We start from the raw sequence: 22668 nt of genomic DNA on the forward strand, positions 1-22668 counted from the left end.
AAATCAAATTCAGGTAATTCTTATCAGTTCAGTTCAGCTGGCAGGCTCAGAAAGCTCTACCAAGACACTGCTGACTTTATCTGCTAACACTCTCTCTCACCTGGATTTTTTTCCGATGAGTTTCAGGAATGGCCAAATGTGGAAGATTCATTAATTATAATAAAACTTTGGTTAAAATCATATGGCCTAAGACACTATCACCTTAGACACTATTGCCACAGCAGTTCCGACAATGTTTCTGATAAGTAAACTGACGCACTGTGTATTCATGAAGGGCTCCAAGACAAAAGAGTAACCATAAACATAAATGTTTATTTCAACTAAAGGCCTGTGCCCTCACTCTTTGATGAGTAATTGGGCATCAGTTCATCTTCAGCATCATTCATAGTTAAAATGAAGCACTGTCCTCTTTCTACAGTGGATTTCATCCAGTGTCCAAATTTGTATGAGCTTCTGCTGGACCAAGGCTGTGTTTGGTACACATTACACAATATGACTGCAATGCAAAGGAGCTGAAGGGAGATTATTTTCAGTATGTTCACATTAATATACAATATGGTAATGCAGACAAAGCTCTTCTTAGTTTGAATGTAACTTCCCATGGAGATAATGTGAACGCATCTACACAGTGATGTTACAATAAGATTTTATTTAGTCAGTATTTCCATGAGTCAAAAAAATTTGTGTGCATGAAAATACGTAACTTGCTTTTTATGATGAAGGTTTCAGTATACTTAATTGGGATAGTATAAATGTTATAGAAACCTGCTGCATATAAACTAATACATGTTTGACAGATGTTCCATCAGGGACCACACTGTATTTCAGCACAGATTGCTTAACAGCCCAGCTAAATCACTTATCAGAAATTCGCAGAGGACATGATCGCTCTTCTAGCTTTCCCCAGATATGATTAGCAATGCCATCTCACTTGCTTATTACAGTTTTTACAGCAGCACTGGCAAGTTCTTTGAAACAATGTCATCTTCCTATTTATTTGAAACTTGTCTAGTGTTCTTGGTTTCTGGATTATGATAAAAGCTACTTACTTTGCTAAAATAAATTTCTTCTGTATGTGATGTGTCCATATCAACAGTATAAATATGGTCCCTGTAAACAAAGGCAAACAAATACAAAGTCAAATGTAGTAGTCAGACAGTTCATTTTCTATAAGACAGCTATCTATTAGAAGATAATCCATAATACATTTTTAAAAAAATCACAGGTCTTACGAGGAAACACTACTGGCAGCATAGCCTCCTTCTCCCAGAAAAGCACTTTTGCATATAAACTGTTTGCCTTTGCATTAAGAAAAAAAAAAAGAAAAATTATACCAAACTTGAAAGTAAGATTCTTTCCCAAAAGCAATTATTTGAACAAATGAGATTTGGGAAAGTAGATGAGTCTCATAAGATTTCTCTTCTATCGGTCCCACAGCAGATGCCATAATCTAGCATGCAGATGTTTTCTGTATCCTGAAATCAGCTGCAATAGCTCTTGGGCAGCCTTTGCCAGATTCCTGTGCTAGCAGTCACTGCATCACATTTAGCCATTCAGGGTTAAAAAGAGGTTAATGCTTCTTTCTTTCTTTTCTTCTTTTTTTTTTTTCCTTTTTAATTATGTGTCTAACCTCAGCTGTTATAATTTGATTGACAATATAGTAGACAAAAGGCTGACAGCCACAAAACCATTCCCAGAAATCATTCTTCTCTTCACACACTGCTGGCCAAACTAAACTGTAAAATACTTTTCTGACAAAAAGTTCATTTTTTTTTCCTCACATTTACTGAGAACCTCTCCCTCTCTAAAATTAACCACCAATCTCTTCTTGGAAAGAGGAAATAGACTCAGGTAAAGAGATATTTTTAAGCATTCTCCTCTGTGTAAGCTGAGAACAAAGACAGCTCTGTATGGAAAACAAAATTTGAAAACACCCACCAACCCACAATGCTGTAGTAACCAGCACATCAAACTGGGACTAACCATCTCATTTTTCCTTGAAATAACATTGGCTTTTTTGAACATGCAGGAAGCTGCGCAGCTGAAGCACGATCCGCAGCATTTGAGGGGTCTGCTGAAAGCAGGATACAGGCTGTTTCCATTTTGGAAATCCCTGCTCTCAAGGTTAGCTTTGTTTTATTGGGTTTTGGGGAAACAGTACTAGTCTCTTCAACAAAGCAAACACAAAATACTGCTGTAAGAGAAATAAGCAAAACTTCTCTCAGGTGGAGAAAGAGGCAGCACCGGTGTGGGGAACTGGTGTTTAAAAATTTGTCTGCTATGGACCTTGAGGCTGTTTGCTTTGTAAGATGCCAAATTGAAGAGTTGTGGGTTTTCTTCTCGTCCAGACTGTAAAACTAGAGCTGTCATTTTCTTCCAATATTGGTTTAATGCTTCAGTTTATTATTTACCTGACTTTAGTGACAGGGCAGTGGTCAGTGTTGGTGTTGGACTAAAATTACCTATTAGCATGATATCTGCTTCACATATTATGGCACAGTTCTCTCTTTATGTACATTGCTCTCTGTTGCTGTCACTCCTGCTATATAAACAGTGGTGAAAAAAAAAATCTCTTGAATTGTAAATGAGGTGCTGGTGGACCTCTAAAAACCTTCTTCCAGCACAGCTCTTGATTTTAATCATCGGTCTTGCTTTCCAGCAGTTACAATCTTTTCGTTTTCAACAAGACAATTAGAAAATACAGTGGTGGTACTCAAAAAGAGTAGAGTTATTTAGTTCCACTCTCAATAAAACAGCTTTCAGAGGACTTATTTCTGGTTCAAGAAACAGTTCAAAGAAAACCCAGATGCTAAGTTATGGGATTGAAAGAGGGTTAGCATCAGGAAAATTACATATAATTTTCTCATGCCGAATGTGAAACACAGTTGCTGACAGTGTCAGGAGAGAGCGAAAGAGCTGTCAAATTCGGAGGAGGGCCAGCTAACCACAGACAATGTGGGATTGTTCTTGCCCTCCTTTTCCCACTGCCGCCCAACTCCTTCTATCTACTAGCTGTGGTATGTGTACAGCTTACTGCTAATTAAGTTATTCTAACACAAATTTACTTAATCCTAGAGCTTCCGTTTTTCCCACCTCCAATGAGCAGAACCGAGTTTTGTTGCCATGGCATAATCTGGTCGAGGAAGGGAATTTAAATAATGCCACCGGCTGTGCTTGACCCTTGGCCACTCAGTGCATCGTCTGGAAACATGTAACTGCAAATGAGGAGGGAGCCATCCCATCCCAGTGCTCCGAGATCTGTTTTGTACATACACATGAGGGGTGGCAGATAACATGAACAAAAGCTGGCACTGCATGAGACAATGGGAGGAGGAGACACAGCAAACTTAGAAAAGGGGGTGTGGGCGTGGGAGTGAGCGAGTGCAAGTGAGATGGTGAGGGAGTACCCTTCCCACGAGAAAAAAGAGAAAACAGAGCTGGTCGTTTGCAGACTGCAAGCCAGATATTCAACTAGTAAGGCTTCCTGGGCTTTGGCTGAGTTATTCTGATTTATATTGGTTGGGTATCTCTGCCCGATAACATGAAATAAAGCCTTTCTGAAGTGACACAAAATTTTACTTGGTAATAGCTAATACTGGAGTCATGTATCCCATACAAAAAAATAAGCAACTGACAGAAATTTTGCTCTACATCAGCTGCTCATTAATAAAATGTTAGCAATTCTCAAATCTGAGTTAGCCTCCCTGGTGCACAGAAACTGTCTGCAAAAATCAACACTGGATTTTCTAAAACAAGCAAACAAAAAAACCCCAACCTAAACACAACAGTCCTAAAATAAATACTCTCAATATTTAATCACTTGTTTTGATTGCTTTTCAGATAATTGAGTACAAATATAAACTTCGCATTGCTATATTTCAATGTCTAAAAAAACCATGAAAGCAACATCTGATATAACAGCCAAGAGATTTATGTTAGCTACAGTTTTCAATGAATCTTGTTACAAAACTCTTTGAGAAACACCTTTGTGTACAGATTTGCTTTCAGTCTCTAATTTACTACTGTCTCTGAAGGAGATGTGGTATTTGAATTACAAACTTTGAATCACACTAGATACTGAAGGATGACTAATTTTCTGAAGTTTATTACTTAAAGATAAAAATGGCCTTCGAATTTTAACTTGTATTGCATATACTTCTCAGCTCAAGAAGGACCTTATTCATGGGGAAAAGAATACGTCAAAGGGTTTTTGAGTTACCAAAGGAAAAGAACTGTAAGAAGATTTTTTACATGCTTGTATAAGCACAAAACAGACAAGGTCTTTATTCTTTTTTGTAGGTCACAAGACCCTAGTGAGAACTTCATTGTAGCAAGTTGTTTTATACAAATACAAAAAATGCATATTCATATACTAGTACACATGCTGTCCCCCAAATATTAGCATTCTTTATATAATTTGTGCACACAGTGGTTTCATATCCCAAAACTGTTTATCTGTGTTTTCCCATTGTAATGCCAGTTGCTTGGGCACTGCAACACTCTAATTGTGTCAATCTCAGTCTGGGAATAAACTGTGAAAACAGCAAAGTAAAATCCACAAAGCAGATTTACCACTGTCTCACTGCAAATGATTTTCTAATTTAAAGGGAAACAAATAAGGAGAGCAAAGGGAGCTCAGCCATGAAAAGAAGGAAATCCTGCCACCACCTTTCAAATCTCTTTACCCCTCTTCCCTGTCACACTCAATAATGACACTAAATGCAGCAAAAATACTGTCTCTGAGTTCAGGTAAAGCACAAAGTGGCTTTGCCACTTGGTGCAGGGCTGCCCTCTCCTAGGCTGCCCTATAACCAACACCACCACAGCTACTGTGGAAGGATACTTGCTCTCTGCCTGGACTTGATGAGAATGTTTGGCGTGAGTGAGAACCCTGAGCTCTGCCACCCAGACCCTGTGCAAAGTGGCATATGCAAGAAGCCTGAAGAAACTGCAGTTAGGCCGTGCAGCTGCAATGGCTGAGTAGGGCAACAGTTAGAAGTGTATTCTTCTAGCAGCCAGGGACATGACTGAAAATGTCACTCAGTGACCATACTGGTGTAACACAACTAATTACTTGGTGCTGGATGGAGATCCACAGGCAGATCTCCCCCACAAGATGCATCCGACCACCCAGAAGATGGGGAGTGGCTGCTTGAGAAGAAAGCCAGGCAGCTCCTGGAGGCTGCCAAGGGCTTTGAGGACAGGGTTGGTGGTGAGAGGCTGCCTGTTCAGCAGCTGTTCCCTCTCACCTCCTGGCCATCCCACCCATCGCTTCTCCAATCTGCAGCAACTGCCTGGCTCTCTGTGGCACATGCAGAAGGCTATGTATTTCTCCAATGGAGGACCAGAAAACAGGCAGGAAATGAGCTGCTACTGAAGAGGCAGCTTGCAGGGAGGTCCCAAACAGGATCTGGGTCCAAGAGCTCTTAACCTGGACTAACCACCCTTGCTACTCTGGACCCATCTTGCACTCATTCTGCATCCCTTGTATAATTCCCACTCTAAAATCCCCTTTGCTAACAACAGGCAGGGAAATGAAGTGTTAATATCTGATCTGTGCCAGGTTGGCAGCTGTATAATGGGTGTAGCTCCACTGAGGCTGATAGTGCCAAGTTGAGCTATGCAAACTGAATGAGTGGTTCTATATGCAATTTTTATAATAAGACACGTGCTTGTGTCTACACAGTATAGCTCTCAAAAAAAATCCAGACACTAAATTCAGTTAACCTTGCAGAAGCATGTTTGCTTCTTTTTTTTTTGTCTTAACACAAAAAATCATGCCTAAACCAGCAAAATTACATTTAATAAGACTTATCAAAAAGTGCATTTGTACACCAGCAAAATCATTCTCTAAAATTATCATTATTGGTGAGCACAAGCAAAATAAAAGGATGAGGACAGACTTGCTCCTCCATGGGAGTAAGAAATTTCTCTGGTATCTTCCCTGTTTCAGGACTTAAGGGGAGGTTGAAGTCTGTAGTCTTGAAACACAGGTGTAGCTCGTCACAAAACTGAACTTTAGCTGACCAACTAACAAGGTTTCCAATCTGTCTTACTAATTACTTGCAAAGCTCTCTCTTAGTGTAAGAAAATCCTAAAAATAACGTGTCCATCAGAGAAGAACTCAGAACATTCCTTGTCTTCTCCTTCCTCCTCTTTAAAGCAGTAAGGGTGGGGCATCAAAGCAGGAGACTACTGACCTAGCAGCAACGTAGAGGGTCCTGTTCATGACCATGACAAGCTGGATGTCCAGCCGGTGCCTCTGTGTGGTGTTCCGCCCTGGTTTGTGACCCACAAACACCGGATACTGTCTTGTATCTGTAGGAAGGAAAAAATGTCAACAGGGTCAAAAGAGGACAACAAACTGAAATGTGCTAACATGGGTTATGGGGCCCAGCTATAGGAGAAATCTGTGGCTTCTGTTCTGTTCTGGAAACACAGCCGGGGGTTGGAAGGCAAGAGCATAGGGAGCTGGAGAGTTCTTCAAGGTTACAGCCTCTGCAGCTTCAAAGGAAAAAATCATCACCTTTGTAGAAGACAAAAACTGTGAATACTTGAATACTGACTGGAAGGCCTATACTGAGCTTATGCTATCAACAAGTCAGCTTTCCCCCTCACTCTATCAGTCAACAAGAGCATTTATGGCCTATTCCCATGATATTTTTTCATGAGTATTCGTCATACACAGAGTGTGCCATTGCTCCCAGATGATTGGTGTGTACAACCTATAACAACAGCGGCCACTTTACAGTTAGACCTATATGTATACATCATCATGACATCTACATGCACAAACCAGGGAGCTAATTAAGTAAATGAAATGACAAAAGAAAGGAGGATAGTCCTCTGACAAGCATCATCATCAGTGCAGAACTGCTGCATGTGTTGTATAGAGCTGACTACCATGTAGCTATGCCTGAGCCTTTTTCCCATAAACATGCTCTCCCAAAAAACTTGCATACATTTGAGGAAGTCTATTTCTTCAGAAACTCACCCACTGCTTTAGTGTTCTCCGCTATTGCCTTCTAAAAATATTCCACTTGTTAAGCTTGGTCAAAATATTGATTCACAGCATGGCTTCAGCTAAATACCTGGAAGTGCCATGTGTCCAGAAAACTGGACAGAAACAGGAACTTCTCTGCAAACCAGATGCTGAGAACTCTTGAAGAAACAAAGTAAAACACCAGGCAGGATTTATGTTCAGAAGCTTAATTCTTCTGAGCACGTCCTACATGCAAAATGCCAAGATTAACTGTCAGGCTGTTTTCTATCCAGTAATGTTTCCTCTGTAACTCGGGGATCTAGCACGAGCAGGGGGGCCTGTGTGTTCATGTGCACCTCAGCATGCCATGCTGCAGAGGACAAAGTTATTCTACGTTCCATTTCTCCGAAAGGATCAAGGCTGGCTATTTGTATGTTAGCACGAATGATTAGCACCACCCTTCTGGAGCGAGAAAATGTTGGTGCTGAAGACCCAGTGGTCAGTCTAGACACTAGGGGTTTCAGTGGGGCTTGCCTGAGAGCAGTTCTTCCCTGTTCTTCTATCCTAGATGTCTATTAGCATTTGCAGAACATCAGGTGTGCCCTGGAGTCTTGTCTTTCAGGTGGTGTCACACAAGTTTATGGGTGCCAAGGCCATCCCTGAGCACAGTAAACAAGAACAATCAAGATTCACTTTAAAGTCAAATTCCTGACCAAACTTAGGCCTAAACACAAGCCTGCTCTTGGTTGAGTTGCTACTCCCCAGGATACTTTTAGAGGCCCAGATCCTAAAGACTTTCTTTAAAACATACAAAACCTTGGGAATCAGTTAAGCTAAGCCTGATGTGCAATGTGAAATTCTGTGAAATGCACAGAAAGTTCTCCACCTGTTTAGCCAACAAATCTCAATATGACTTGCAGATGTTGGTGTTACCCTATGTTTTGGAGAGTTTGCGAATCTCTGCTGGTAAGAAAGGAGGGAGATCCTGTGAAGGAGATGCTTTGTCTTGATTTGGTTTTTAGCTACATTTCCAGCTAAGAAAAAAATGCCTAATGCTCAAGCAGAACTTAATGAAGTAAGTTCAATTATTTGTATTAGATCAACAAACAATAAGACCACGTGAAAGATCATGTTCCTATATTAGTATCGGAGAATTTAAATTGGCTGATCTGGCAGAAATCAAGAAAAACAGCTTTATTCACTGCAACTGTGATAAAATAATGTTGAAGCCCCCTAACCAGTATTAAATGAAGTTCTCTGTCCCCTTATACTTACAGTTGCCATGCGAAATACTGATAGGCTCAGAATCTTCTGGGAAACCAGCCCCAGCAAAGTGTAGCAGTATGAAATATAGCAGCAAGGCTTCTGACCTCATAGTAGTTCAGCTGTGACGCTTCACTTCTTCACTTCACCCTGTGGAAGACAAACAAGAATTTAAGTACCTTCTGTTGAATCCGTTTTAAAGAGTCAATGAAAAGCAGAGGGAGCTTTTCCTCTCCTCAAGCCTCTCACTGTACTTGAGGATGCATGTTGTGTTTCTAAGAGGAAACAGCCCTACTAGGTCAGTTCTTCTTTAGCCCATGCCCCAGGAGTGCCACATCCTACTCAAGGATAGACTTAAATACCTATGTGTTGCAAAGAATTTGCTACCTCTGCTGCTTATATGCAATAATGACACTGCACTGATCAACAGCTGACAAGAGTTTTCCAAGAAATATTTTATTTCCCCCTTTGGTTTATAGAATTAGATGATGACATGATGACACACACCATAAATAAAAAACCCCACACTACATTATTCTGGTTAAAAGGAGATTAAGGGTTATACTATGGGACTCATTCATACCCTGCAGAGCTGTGAATCAAGTGAAGAAACACTGAGAGAACTTGATGGAGCATGCAGAACATGTCACTGGGTTTTACTATAAAAATATGTACCCATAAATTTAGGTGCTGCAAAACCAATACCCCAATTTGTGATAAAATAAGGGAGAAAGGAACTGTTCAAACCCAGCATTTTTCCCCCTGTGTTCCACTGATGCATTCATTCATTCACATTTCATGTACAAAAGTATCCCTAAATCTTGAAGATAAAAGGAACCACAGGGGCCTTTGGATACAGTGAAAGAAAACAGCACATAATACAGTAAATAGTTCATAATTCCCAGGCAAATTTCACAGAGACATTGATCCACAGGGGAAATCAGTGCAAAAGTGGGGTTTTCTTTTCATCCCTTCAACAGTTTCAAACCTTTGATGCTGCCTGCCAAAGATTCCTTTTGAACAAAGCTATTTTACAGTAGTCTGTCAGTCATTCAAGATTTATGGGCAGAAAGTCAAACTTCATAACCTACATAGTCTTTGAAACTTAATTTGGCAAACAAAGTGCTAACTTGCCCTTCTGCAACACTATTTAATATTAGATACCTACGTCTCCTTTCCTGATGCCAAAAAAACCATTAACAAGTCTTGAGTGTTGGATTGTCATTTGTAATTTCACAGATACGGCTGACTCCTCATTTTTTAACCAATTGAAAAATGTCAAAATAATTAATTTGCCTCATCAGATATTTGCTTTCAAATAAAATTTCAGTTCCTATAAATGGATTGGAACAGGGGCTCTGTTGCAGGGTGGTAGAGTCCATAAGGACTAATGATTTATTATACCCTGTGTTAGCCTATTATTATTTCAACACACAAATTGGAAATCTGGTTGATTCTCTATTTCTATTAACTAAGTAACTGAGATACAGAGTTAGACTGAGACTGGGGAAAAAAAATGTAAGGCAATGACTGACATCTTAACTGAACAAAGTGTCAGATGGATGGCAAAGGATAAAAATAGCAAGAACAAATGCGACACAATGCAGACACTGTCTGTCTATTATACCTTATAGGAAAATGCATACTAGAAGATAGTACATACAAGCCCCAAGAGAACCATTTCAATCTACTACTGGTTAGGCCAATAACTGTGTATGATTACTGACACAGCTATGTCTGCCCGGAAACACCTTTCTCTACCTGATTCCTCCATTTGTCTCTTTAGTCACCTCTTACATTTTCTCTTGACTGCTAGCTCTCTGGGGTAGGAACTGTTTCTTTCTATTTGTTGTCATTTGGGGCCCTTAGGAATGCCCAAAGTAGAAATAAGCAGCAGAAGTAAATAGCACACTTGGAAACACAGTTCCCCCTCAAGAAGTGTTAATTAAAAGTAAGCTATACACATTAAAGGGGCTTATTCCTTTAACTCTATGTAATGTTTCAAAATGTCACTTTGCTGCTCAAAACATTTTGCCCCTATAAGCACACTGCAAAGTGACAAAGCAAACTACCTTAATACATAAATAGATTGAAATTCTTTTCTCCTTGAAATTCCTACAATCCAATGCAGAAATCTTTTCTGAAATGCACATGAGGAACAATTGTTTAATGGGAAGAACTTATCAAGCAATCCAAATCTTCCACTTAAACTGTATTCATGTACAGTATTAGTCTGCAGGCTGACAATTCAAACTGCTTGGCCCACAATGAGACTGGAGCATAAGAAAAGTTGCTTTCTGTTACTCCCTATCAGCACATAATCCACTATCTAACAATGTGCATGCTGTGAGGAAAGCATCACAGTACTGCAGACATAACTCTGCCACTCCCGTTTAGAGCTTGAAAAACTTTTCCCATGGGTGAGTCTGCACCATCACTCCCTGCTTCTCATTCAGACATGTGTACTGCTCTATGTAAATATGCATGGGAGACAGCTTCCAGGAAAATGAACAGTGCCCAGCACACTTACTTTGTGATTTCATGTGCATGCTATTGGATCAGATCTGTTTTCTTTTACCTGGCAAATGAACTGACATAACTTTGTAGGTTTTTAAGCACATGAAATTCTCTGTCATTCTTAAGGGGATTTTTCTGGGCAAGAAAAGAGGGAGAAGAGAGAAAAAATCATAATTCTCTGTTGCTCTAGTGCCAACATAATTGTTCCAATTCACACAAAGTACATGCAAAATGTCTACTTTGATCTGTTAATGATTTGAGTGGATGACACATATTTATCAATGCCTGTGCCAATAAATTAACACTGAGGAAGAGGACTCAAGTTGCACCTAAAGGCAGCTTTTTACTCAGAGATAATTATTCAAACATATTGTTACTTTTGCAGTTCTTACGATGGTGGAACAAGCCATACTGGCTCAGTGGAATTTCAGAAAAGTGCTGATTCGAGAAGGTCACACTTATTTTTGGTACAATTTTCCCTCTGGTTGGGCCCCTGGGAGTGATGTAAATGTTCTCACTTGCAACTGCGCTGCAACTACTTTCTAATCAAAAGTGAACGCAGTGTCTGACGAAACACGAGCAGTCAGGCAACGATACAAAGCAAGTACAGGCACTGTCTCCAAATTAAAGTTTTGCAAACATCAGTGAAGAACTCTCCATCTTCCATGGAGAGATGTGAACTGCAGTTCAGTCTGGCCTGCATTAAGCCATACTGGCTGAGAGAGAACTGGTTCTGAGAACTCCAGTTCTCCCTGTTCAGAACATTACTACTAGTAATGTTCTAACATGGTTACTACTCTTCTTGAAAGAAGCTAGTGGTGACAAGAAGAGTGAGTTTTGGTGGTCTTTTATGACCAAGCATGCTATCAAAATACAGCCATGCAAATGTTTAAGGGCATATTTTATAATCTATGTCTAATGCAATGACTTGTAGCCATTGAGTTGGCAGAGTAGATCGGATTTCTTCCAAGGTTCAAAAAAACCACAAATAAGCTGCTTTTTGCATTCCTACAACCAATGCAAATACAACTTTATACTTTGGTGCTGGTGCTCTGATTCTTCTTTCTGAAGCTGATGGCTTCAAATACTTATATAAGACATCTTGTTGTGGCTACTTCTGTGCTTCCCTCCTTTTTTTCATATTATAGTTAATTATAAATAAACCATATGATCACAATGTATATAGAAATCAAAGGTTTCTCTTTTTGTACACTTCAGCCCAAAGATGAACCACTTCTAAGTAGGATGTTTAGATACTAGTGCAATAAGTTGCTATTACTACTATTTTTACTTATTCAGAGTCTATGTATACATATACATATTCATATCCATTTATCATCCACATATAAATGCTGGATTTAGGGTCATTTAATTTTGTAAAATTCTTGCTGTTGGCATGAAGGAGTTTCTGAAGCTAAGAAAGTAATGATCATTTCAAAACATGTAGAAAAGTCTGACATTTCTGTGCCAAGTGTTTTCCACTATGGCTATCCATGGCTATCCAAGCCAACAAGAAGCCATCATGATAAGCTCTGCTTTTTGCTGCCTGATATTTTTAGCATTTACAACAGTCTGGGTGGAAGTACACATAGAATAGCTGCTTGGCCAAGGAATTCATTACGTGGCTTCTGCCATAATACTGTAGTAACCAGGTTATTTTATCTATGGCTTTTAAGTTCCAGAATGGTTATACAAATCCAATGAAAAATCTAAATGGAAGAGCGAACTTCCTGGTAAACTCCATAAAAGTGCAAGGCCAGATTTGATCTTGAGATCAAATTTAACAGCAACAGCAATGACACACCTCTTCCATATTAGAAAATCTCCTGTGTTGTTGCTTTGGCCTCACTGTATGTTCAGCTAATCCCAGTGTAACTCCAAGCAAAATCAAAGTATGCAACCATGTCAGAATTTTCCCATGGCGTAGTAAGCCTGCTCAGTAATGGACAGATCTTGTTATATTCACTTTTTACAAACCTTCTTTTCACCATGATGGGTTGTGTTCATACACAGCAGCTGCACTTTGATCCACAAATTATGAAGCTTAATGTGAGAACTACCAGACAAAATTTAATGGTTTGTGTTATGCATGAAGCAGGACCAGAAACCCTATCAGCCCTAAAAGTCCATGACTGCCTTAAACAAGATCTTTTGTTTCTGCAAACATGTAGAATTAACTTATTCTTCAAAAGGACAGTCTAGTAAGAAGGAACAGCATTTAACCAAATAGTGAGGAAATTAAAAAGTAAAGCCAGATGAATCTGAACTCCTACATAAGGAAAAAATATGACTGGCAAAGCAGCAGCCTATGTGAACTGGTCCTGGAAACACTCAGCAAATAGCCCTTAGAATCATATGCAGCAAAAACAAAAGTACCATTAAAAGACAGGGAAGAAACCAATTTGAGTTGCATAATAGAGGTAAAAAAATTGGAGATTCTCCTGTGGTAAGAGTTTTAAAGGCATATAAGTGATTTAGGAACCCAAGTCCCACTTAAGTGTCTCATCAAAAGAAACTTACAGAGCAAGATCTACCCTCACAAAAAAGCATGTATTGATCTATACAGCACACGCTTTGCTGTGCTGAAGGCAGAGTGCAGAAACTAGTCAGCCAACCTGACTGCTGCTTCCTGCTATGGTACTGATTTGCCATGAGATGCTGGCAAGTATCCTTCAACTCCTTTGGCTAAGCCTTTGGAAATCTCTGGGTGGAAAACACCGTTAGTTCTATTTACCCCTTTAAATTCACAGTTCCTAGAAAGTGAAAGACAAGAGTTCTGTACAAATCAGAGGAAGGAATTAGGAATAATGTAACAACAAAAACAAAAAGAGAGGAATACAACCTGAAGGCTGCAGCTTCTGGAGAATGAGGAAAGTTAGGCCAGAACAGCAGAGCTGTTCAGAAGAGCGTCCTTTGTCTATGCCTGTCTGGGTGGTGGGTTAGCTGCTCAGCCACCTCGCATGGCTGCACCAGGCAGCAGAAGGGATCATAAAAATGCCCACGTCGAGTGGTGCCAAGGGGATCAGACAGATGTGAGCAAACAGTAGATCAGTGAGTGCTTGGGGAGCTCAAGAGAGTTGAAACACAAGTGGCTATCAGCAAGACACAGCATGGAGTGCCAGACATTACAACTGAACTGGCACATGGTAGGACATTGCCTAGGATGGACAGCTTTTTTGCCTGTGTTGTCCTTTCTCTACTGATTGCTGCTCAGTCACCTGAATGGTGGTGCAGGTGGCCACAGAGACTTAATGCCTCACTACCAACTTCCAACATCTTTATGTGACTGATGATGCGGTCATCATTTGTCTTTCCTCTCCTATCCTGCTCCTGTTGTCTCTACAGCTGGCCATTCACTTCATGTGGCCAAAAAAGCACTCTAAGCACTCCAGGTAGCTGGCCCTTATGCCAGACAGGCTGGCGCATGAACACATTGGGGTAATCACCTGCACTCCTTCAGATCTCATGATAACTCGAGGTTGCTCCTGAACACTGGTGAGGGGAGAAAGGCAGTGCCCAAGGGAAGCCCTCACCTGTCTGGCAACACTGTTGACCCTAAATTATGTGTATAAAGTGTACTCTCTCTCATCTTTGGTGTGTATCAAAAAGTTCTCACTGACTGTAAGAGGACTGCATGGGTGCCCTCTGCTATACACGCTTTACTAGCACTTAATTGGATTCAGTACTGCTTACTCATTGCCCAGCTGCTGTGGGCTGCATGCCAAGCATGACGATTAGGCCCAAGGGAAAGACACCAATGAGAGTGATTTTGCCTCATATAGTAAGCAACAGCATCTACCTTCATTAAAAAGAATAATACAAACTTCATTGCTAGTTTGATGAAACACAGATACATGGACCATGCAGATTTTCCCACCAAGACTTGAAAAAGTGCAAGTCTAAAATAAAATTTTAGCCAAAATACAAAGTATTTTCGCGCAAGTTTCAAGAGTACTTGCTTATTTTGTTCAGGTTTGTACAGACCTGAGTCTATACCAGCTTACCTCTCCCCTCGTTTGCACCTTTACAAGGCCATACCTCATGCACAATAATGTCAGCTATGATATGTAACATCACTACCTCTTGCCTCAGTAAGTGACAAACTGAAAAGATCTGGACAACCCCCAGATAGCAGTGATGAGCCTCGGCCTGTCGAATGGTAGTAGCAGGTGTCAAGTCAGTAGGCAAAACTCAGCATGCTTAATGCTGGCAACCTGTCCTGTCAAGATCCACATTGCTGTTTCACCCAGTGCAGCGCAAAAGGAAAATGTAAAGAACAAATGGAGGCCTAAATAGACAAAACCTTCTGCTGACCCGAGTGAGACATCCCTGATGACTGCAGCGTTAATAGGATGCTGCTGTTCAGAGAGGGAACTGTCAGATGGAAGATGAACATCTCCCAGATGGAATTAGAAGCATCTCAGGCCTATCGATTTTGGTTGTAACCTTTACAGTAAACAGTCCACGGGGGCCTCATCAGCCACCTGTTCAGTGATATTTGCATTGAAATATAGAGCCAACGCAAATGAGAAAACGGCCACAGTTCTCGCTAAAGCATCTGCTCTAGCAAGATGCATCTATCTGTGCATCACCAGTGGCAGTAATGGTAAGGTTTTAAAGAAAGGGGTAATGCAGTGGCCCTAGCTCTCTCACATGGCACCGGAACAACAAATGCTCCATTTGTCATGATGCTGATAGTGCTGGTAGTGGTATTATATCATGCAATATTTCACTTTCTAATAATTGCTCAGTTTTATACTGAAATCAGACTTGCCAAAACTGGGAGGAAAGCCATCTGTGCCTGAAGGAGGACTGCCAGAAACATTTGCAATTTTATTTTGGGGTTATAAACCTGCAAAATGGAACAAAAGCAATGCCTGTATAACCTCTTTCACTCAACACCCCCAATCATACAGAGCAATAGACCTAACTCTGGAACAGCTTGGTCAGTCATTACAAAGATGTCTTTATTATTTTTAAAAGCCTCACTCATCTAAGAGATAAAAATAGGTCTATTGATTATTTGCGGAACTTCAGCAAAACTGTGTCAAGATTCTGAATTGATTTAAGAGCTAAATGTAGCAATCACTGCCTTTTGACAGGAGAGAACACCACCTCTAATACATACTTTGCTGTTTCATCTCAGCATTCTTAATAGAAAACAGATACACTACTAGCAACACCATTACTCTCTCCAACCCTCATTTTGCCTGGGAAATATCAGCGCCAGTCAACTGACCTTCAATTCCCTTATCTGATGGATGGAATTAAAATTACATAGCTGCAGGTGACCCAAAACTGTAATGTGTCCTCCCTTTGTTTTCTTCTCCTTTTGGACAAAAAAGGTAAAAAACAAAGTCTGGTACATTTTCACAAAAATATTTACAAATGTCACCGATTAAAAGTTTGACACAGCCCTGCAGACATTGTCTCAGCTGCCACATGCCTGCTTGTAAACATAACATTAGGATCAGGTAGTAATCTTGAAACAAATCTCACAGCTCAGCCAACTCCATTTCCCGCAGATACTTAGCATTTGCTTCATTTCACTGCTAGTACATACTTATATGGATTGCAGCCCTTCTTCACCCTCTATCCAGGAGGAAAAGCTTATTTTCCAGCCTTTTTACATCAGCATAATGGATCAGATCGATATATAACGGCATAGGTTACCTCTGAAGAAAAAGTTAGGATCTATACAACATTGCAACACACAGCGATAGGACAAGGGGGAATGGTTTCAAACTGTTACCCAGTGTGATTGTGGATGCCCCACCCCTGGAAGTGTTCAAGATCAGGTCGGATGGGACTTTGAGCGACTTGATCTAGTGGAAGCTGTCCCTGCCTATGGCAGGGGAGTTGAAATGAGACAATCTTTAAGGTCCCTTCCAACCCAAACCATTAAATGATTGTATTATTTTAATATCACTCTGTTTAATGCTTAATGTAATCACAAATATTCTCCTTTGCTTTTTATTAATGCAAGAAACATTCAAGCACTTAAATATGAACCCTGGCTGTATTCTTCAGGACTCTTGTCCCATTCATTTGAAATTAAAGTGTCCATGTTTTAATGTGATCTTCACATTTAAGTCAGCTGTTAGTCAGAGCACACTGCTTAGGTGTTGTGCAATTTGGCCAGTTCTGTCCCTAAAGCCATTTATGTAAAAATTGACTCATTAACCTGCCTTCATTTACCTTGAGTGAAATGGCAAGTTTTGTCAAGGTATTTTTTCAAAAGGCACCAATCAACTTTGTTATGAAGTGTTTTGACACAAAGTCAAACTACATATCTACACTAAAATGTGAATGAAATCTATTGTAACACTGCAAATGCTCAAGAACAGACATTACCATTTATGTATTAATTATTCCAGCTGTGGACAACATAGTACCCAAAAATACTTTACCCTGACAGTCACTTCTGGAGAGTCCACCACTTGTTCCACACTGAAATAGCCCAGTCATGGCAGGAAAACTCAAGACAAATCTCAGCATTATATTCTGGGGAAGGATGCTCAGCACAAGGACACATAGACACACTGTAGTCAGGCAATCTGAGTACAACAGAAAGAAAAAAGGGGAAGGCGTTTCCTTCTGGAAACCTGGTAAACTCTTCAAGGTAAATTATGTTTGTCTGACAGATTTTAAAAAAAATTCAGATAAGCAAAGAGTTCTCAATATGTATTTATAATTTTAGCCCCTAATTTGTTTATGAAATTAGTTTTGTCAGATTTCTCTACACCTTAAAGAAAAGCGTGAAGGAAAAGCATGAAACAGATTACTACTACAACAATGAAAAATGTCCACAAAACAAATGCAGTCCCTGAGGGAAAATTTTAAAATAGTTGTGGATAGACACAGATAGGGGGAAAAACCAGAAGACTCTGAGTACTAACAAAACAATCAAGTTAACTAGGAACATTGTCTCTCAGCACCACCTCTGAAATCTCTCCCTCAGACAACCATCCACTCACATGTGCCTATACCATCACTGACATCCACTCAAATTTAAAAGGCTCAAATATCAAAGGAAAGGTTTTCTTGTTGAAACTTTAGAGGAATTACACAGATCTCTATCTTTCATGATTAGTCTTCATTGCTCAATGGTTTTTTGCTAGTATTTTTGGAAATCTGGAAGGAATAGAATAAATCTAACTCTGAGACAGAAAATCTATGTAGTTTGCTTTTCCTCCAAGATGAGCACAAGGTTTATCATAATCCAGTTCCTCCAGCTTGCTAGTAATTGCCAGATGCAAGTGGCAGACTGAGCTTTACTCTGCCTAGATTCATGCCCAATAAATTTCCAAATTTTACATCATATATAATCCAAACAGCTTTATGGACAAGTTAATACAAGAAAGTACCCTATCCTCAAGATTGCCTTTCAGTAAAGAGATCACCTCAATATGCCAACATGACATATTTTTCACTCTGCTCTTCATTCCACCACTTCGGATTTATGAAGAAGACAGAAGGTCTAGCAAGAAGTCAACAGATACCTAAGAAAAATCCTGTTTCTAGGATAGTGCTGAGACAAATGATACTGTTAACCTGGACATAGGATTAATTACTGTAATTCAGTATCTTTTAAGGGAAAATACTGTATGCAGATATAATCAATTAACTCTTGAATACAAAAATCACAATTCCTGTAACTAATAGAACAGTGCAAGATAATTTTAATGACTGAGGGTCTATTATTGAGAGAAAACATGATGTGATTGCATGGGCAAACTTAAAATTGAGGTGGTGTGGGTCAGAAAAAAATAAGAAAAGAGACTACAGTTAGTGATGAGCCCCTGCACCACAGAAATACACTACTCCCCCTTCTCCTGACACACATTCACCCACATACTGAAGAATACAAGCATCCTTACACATTTGTTCACACCTGCTTCTTACCATAGCATGAGGGAATTAGAGCAGCATAGAAAAGGAAGTCAAAGCAGTATTGACAAATGCCTGTAGTACAAATTACAAAAGCAGTTGCTCTGTTATTATTTGCTTTGCTTCTTTAGACATGCTGTAGAGAAAAAGGTTCAGCGTAGCAAGAGGGAACGAACCCACTGAGTATGACTGCCTGAATGGGGCATGATAGATGAGCTCCCTTGCAGATAGGAAAAGCCTCTAATCTGTTCTCTGGCTCATTGCTAGAGCAAGGCAAAGTCATTCTTTTCTTCTGAGGGAAATAACTTCTGCCTTTTCAATACCACGTGCAGGGTTTTGCAAAGGACAATCCAGACTGTCACCCAGACGAGACAGCAGCCTGTTTCCAGGTCCCACACTAGGGTAGGCTCAGCTATGCAGCTTAAAACCCCGAAGCAAGACAAAGATGTTTCTATATTGCTTGTGCTTCCTATGGCTATTTTAGGAATGATTGGCTGCATTCAGGTTTCCACTACAAATAATGAGATACACAGAAAGAGAAATCATTTTCATGGCACCAGTACACAGCTAATGACTGAAACTGAAAACATCACTTCTAATATTCCAGATAATTTTATGGTATTGAAAAAACCTACTCTGTGTGCAATAAACAGAATGTAGACATCATCCCAGCAATGAAATAACATCCACCAGCATCAGGACAGGAAGACTCTTGCTCTGGGGTTCATTGAAGAAAGTGTGACTCCAATCAAAATACTAAGGCTTTCTCAGACAACCAAAGACTTATTCCCAAACCTCCTCCTCTTCTCTCCCACATCCTGCAGCTTCATTCCATAATGCTGGGTGACACAGGAAAAGAAGTGATTCATTAGCTGACTGCATCTAAGTGAATTCAGCAAAACTGCTTGACGGGTAGTCACAGACAGCTATGGTTTTTTAACGAGTCTGCCAGGTGTTTTTGAACCCAAAAGAATCCTTCCAAGACTGCCTGACAGAACAGAAATTCCTGTGCAGGAACCAGGAAGAAGACTGCATAGCTGACAAACTGCTGCTGTTATTTCTTACTCTGCATTTCTGCTGCTTATGTGATTTATATCAAATGCTGCAGAGAGACTTTCCTCTAACTCTAGGTTGGCCTCCATAATGTGGACATAAAGCTGCCAGGAGCTGATCTACAGCCAACACCCAAATTTCTGCCAGTATTTGGAAGGGAAAAAATGCACAAAAGACATTAGTCCAGAAAATCAAATTATTCTTCAATGAAACTTAAGGCTGCATGCACGGACTGCTGAACCCAAGAGAAAAGACTGAAGAGATGCAGGCAGACATCAAGGTGTGATGTTCTCAACTGGATTCCGATCCTGCAACCCCCTGTCAAGCCTTGCCCACATGTATGAATGATGTCTTACAGACTATGCTTCCCTGCACCACAGAGCAGTGAGTCTCCAGCTTGCAGCACAGTCACACAGCAGTTACAAGTAAAGGGTATTGGCTTGTTTTTGTTTATGCCAGTGAAAATGCTGACACTGACATCTGCTAGATTGTGGAACACTGATTCCCACCAGACTTCAGAAAGACCTGTAACTGCTCTACAGCTTGTACAATCACGGATGCTGCTGCTTTACCTATTTATAAGCCTTCCGGTTACAGAGAACTGTATATATTTAATACTTTCATCCTCATAGCAGTATGCATACTTCAATGAAGACTCAGTTAAATTCTGCTAACTTTATATGGGTTTTGGGCAAAGTCTCCCATGTAATGTTAGGAAATGGAAATAACCACATCCAAATTTCCTGTGAAATATAATGTTATACCTAATCTTTAAAAAGAAGAAATTCTTATTTTGGTTTGAATTTTTGCTTTCTTAGAGAAAGTAAATCAGATGGTCTTGATCATGGTCCACACTATTTCTTCTAGTTAAAATTTTCCTGTGAGCAATTCAAAAGAGAATTATTCTTCTGTGGTAAACATCACTATATCAGCTTGAAGTAAAACACATTCTTGACACATCTTTATTGGAAGCCGTGAGGGACCCTGGTATCCGATACCTGCATTACCTCAGGGTGGTCAGCAATAGCTTTTCCTAGACACCAGCCATAGAGGTACCTTGATGAGACAAACTGCCCAGAGTTTCTCCATGTTTTCACAAAAATTTCAGAGAGGGGAAGGACCTTTATTTAGCTCACTTACCAGTAAGCTTTACTTACTGCACGTGAAGTTAGAAATATGTCCAGCCCTGGAACACATGGCACTCTGAGAACATGCTGAAGAAAATTTTGTTTAAAAAACTGCAACACATAAATATTGAGTATGTTCTCACATATTTAAAGCATTGGAGAAAAAAGGTGGGAATTCATCCATAATTTACCTCCTTGAATACTGGTGCCTACCACAACACCACTCCTCCATGTAGAGGTAGTAAGAAATTTTTTTCCCCTCAGCAAATTACCATACCTTTTTTCACTGGTATCCTTAAAAGTCTTACTTATTGTCCCAGGTAGGAAGAAACAACCTGCACAGGATCTGCATGGAGAAGCACACGGACAGGAGGGGCAACACAAACCTATGACCAGCAAGATGAAGTTGTAAAGTGACAATGCTCCACGATAAACTGCTTTCATAAAGAATGGAAGAAACTTGTGAAACTGAAAACTCTGATGCCTCCATGATAAAGTCTGTATGGAAAGCCTGTATGCTTCCTTTCTGAACCCTAAGGAGCTCCCCACAATCTCTTCCCTTCCCGGCACTTACATATAGGGTCTCTCTCTCATGAAAGGACTTGGCTTTCCTCATGCAAGAACAGATCTGGCTTTCCTTAAAACAGAACAGATTCTTCCCCTTATTCACATACCCTTACATTCCCCAAAAGCTGAGAACATTATTTCTGCTGCAAGCTCATGGGGACGGATTGTATCTTCCCTCCTTTTTTGGACAGCTTAAAGAAGATTGCTAGTACTTCCCATAAATAAAAAACAGCACTCGATGGTCAAAGGATGACTAAACTTGGAATATATCTTTTAATGTATTTTTTTAATAATGCTGACTTGTGACTTAATTTCTCTTAGCTCAATCCAGATAAGCTCTGAATGCAGGTATTAAACAGTAAAACCAGGACAAAGAGATATGGTTGCCTTCTCCCAGGAGTTGGGCAATTAAAAAGATGGAGAGCAAGCTCCTTGCTCCTGGAGCCCACCAGGCATATGCTTTCTTTTTCCATCATGGAGACAGATCAACTGTCATGCTCTTTCTCAGTTGACAGAGCCAGGCACCCTCTCTTCCCCATACCTGCCAAGGATAACTGTTTCCCTCCGCCAGGAACAAAGCGCGTTTCCCTCTTGCGTGTTCCCCAAGGGCAGGACACAGTCATCCAGAAGAATTTTGCCTGACTGGAAATGCAAATGAGGACAGAAATGTTTTCAGCACAACTTACACTTCAGTCTCTTCTCTTGCTATGCACGCTTAGAAGGACACAAAGTCAAACATATGAAGACAAAAATGCTAAGCCACACATCCCCTGTAGGGTCCTCCTGCCTAGTTCTCAAGTAGGACTAACTGTTCCACAATTGAACTAAAACACAAACTAACTAAAAAAACCTTTCCTTTTCAATATGCCATTTTTAAGGTATTTACAATGTAAACATAGACAAAAGGTATGCTCTCTTTTATGATAAGTCTGCAATAAAGCAGCTCTAATTAGCAACACCAGATATGGTATCAGAGGTAAGACAGTTTTCAGTGTAAGGATAAGAAACTTCTCCTTTGAGCTTATTCAGCAGCAAGTAGACATCCACCTTTCCTTCTTCTTATACTGTTTTCTCTTTGCCTTTGCAAATCTGTACAATAAATGAATTGATAATTTCCTGCAATAGCAATATGATTACTGCTTGCTGCTTTGTCACAAACCAATCAATCACACATCATCTACAGTCAAGTGATGTCCTGCATCAGCTGAACAATGAAGTGCAATGCACAGTCCTATCAACACCATAATTTCTATCACTGGCTGGACCCTC

At 40.1% G+C, this 22668-nt stretch overlaps 1 protein-coding gene across 6 annotated transcripts in view; it reads right to left on the reverse strand.

Annotated features, from left to right (window-relative positions):
* Window positions 1-22668, reverse strand: part of SEMA6A (semaphorin 6A) — a 117419-nt gene that overhangs the window by 58808 nt on the left and 35943 nt on the right. For 5 of the 6 annotated variants that reach the window (XM_032675055.1, XM_032675056.1, XM_032675054.1 and 2 more), the window contains exons 2-4: window positions 8258-8395; window positions 6201-6318; window positions 1050-1110 (exon numbers count right to left, since the gene is read on the reverse strand). In XM_032675055.1, the coding sequence (XP_032530946.1) occupies window positions 1050-1110; window positions 6201-6318; window positions 8258-8357 (279 nt within the window). In that variant the 5' untranslated portion in view covers window positions 8358-8395. Of the gene's footprint in view, window positions 1-1045; window positions 1111-6200; window positions 6319-8257; window positions 8396-22668 lie in introns of those variants that run through there. The other variant, XM_032675058.1, reaches the window with a different exon arrangement.

This window comes from Chiroxiphia lanceolata, chromosome Z (genome assembly GCF_009829145.1).
Source record: "Chiroxiphia lanceolata isolate bChiLan1 chromosome Z, bChiLan1.pri, whole genome shotgun sequence".
NCBI lineage: Eukaryota > Metazoa > Chordata > Aves > Passeriformes > Pipridae > Chiroxiphia > Chiroxiphia lanceolata.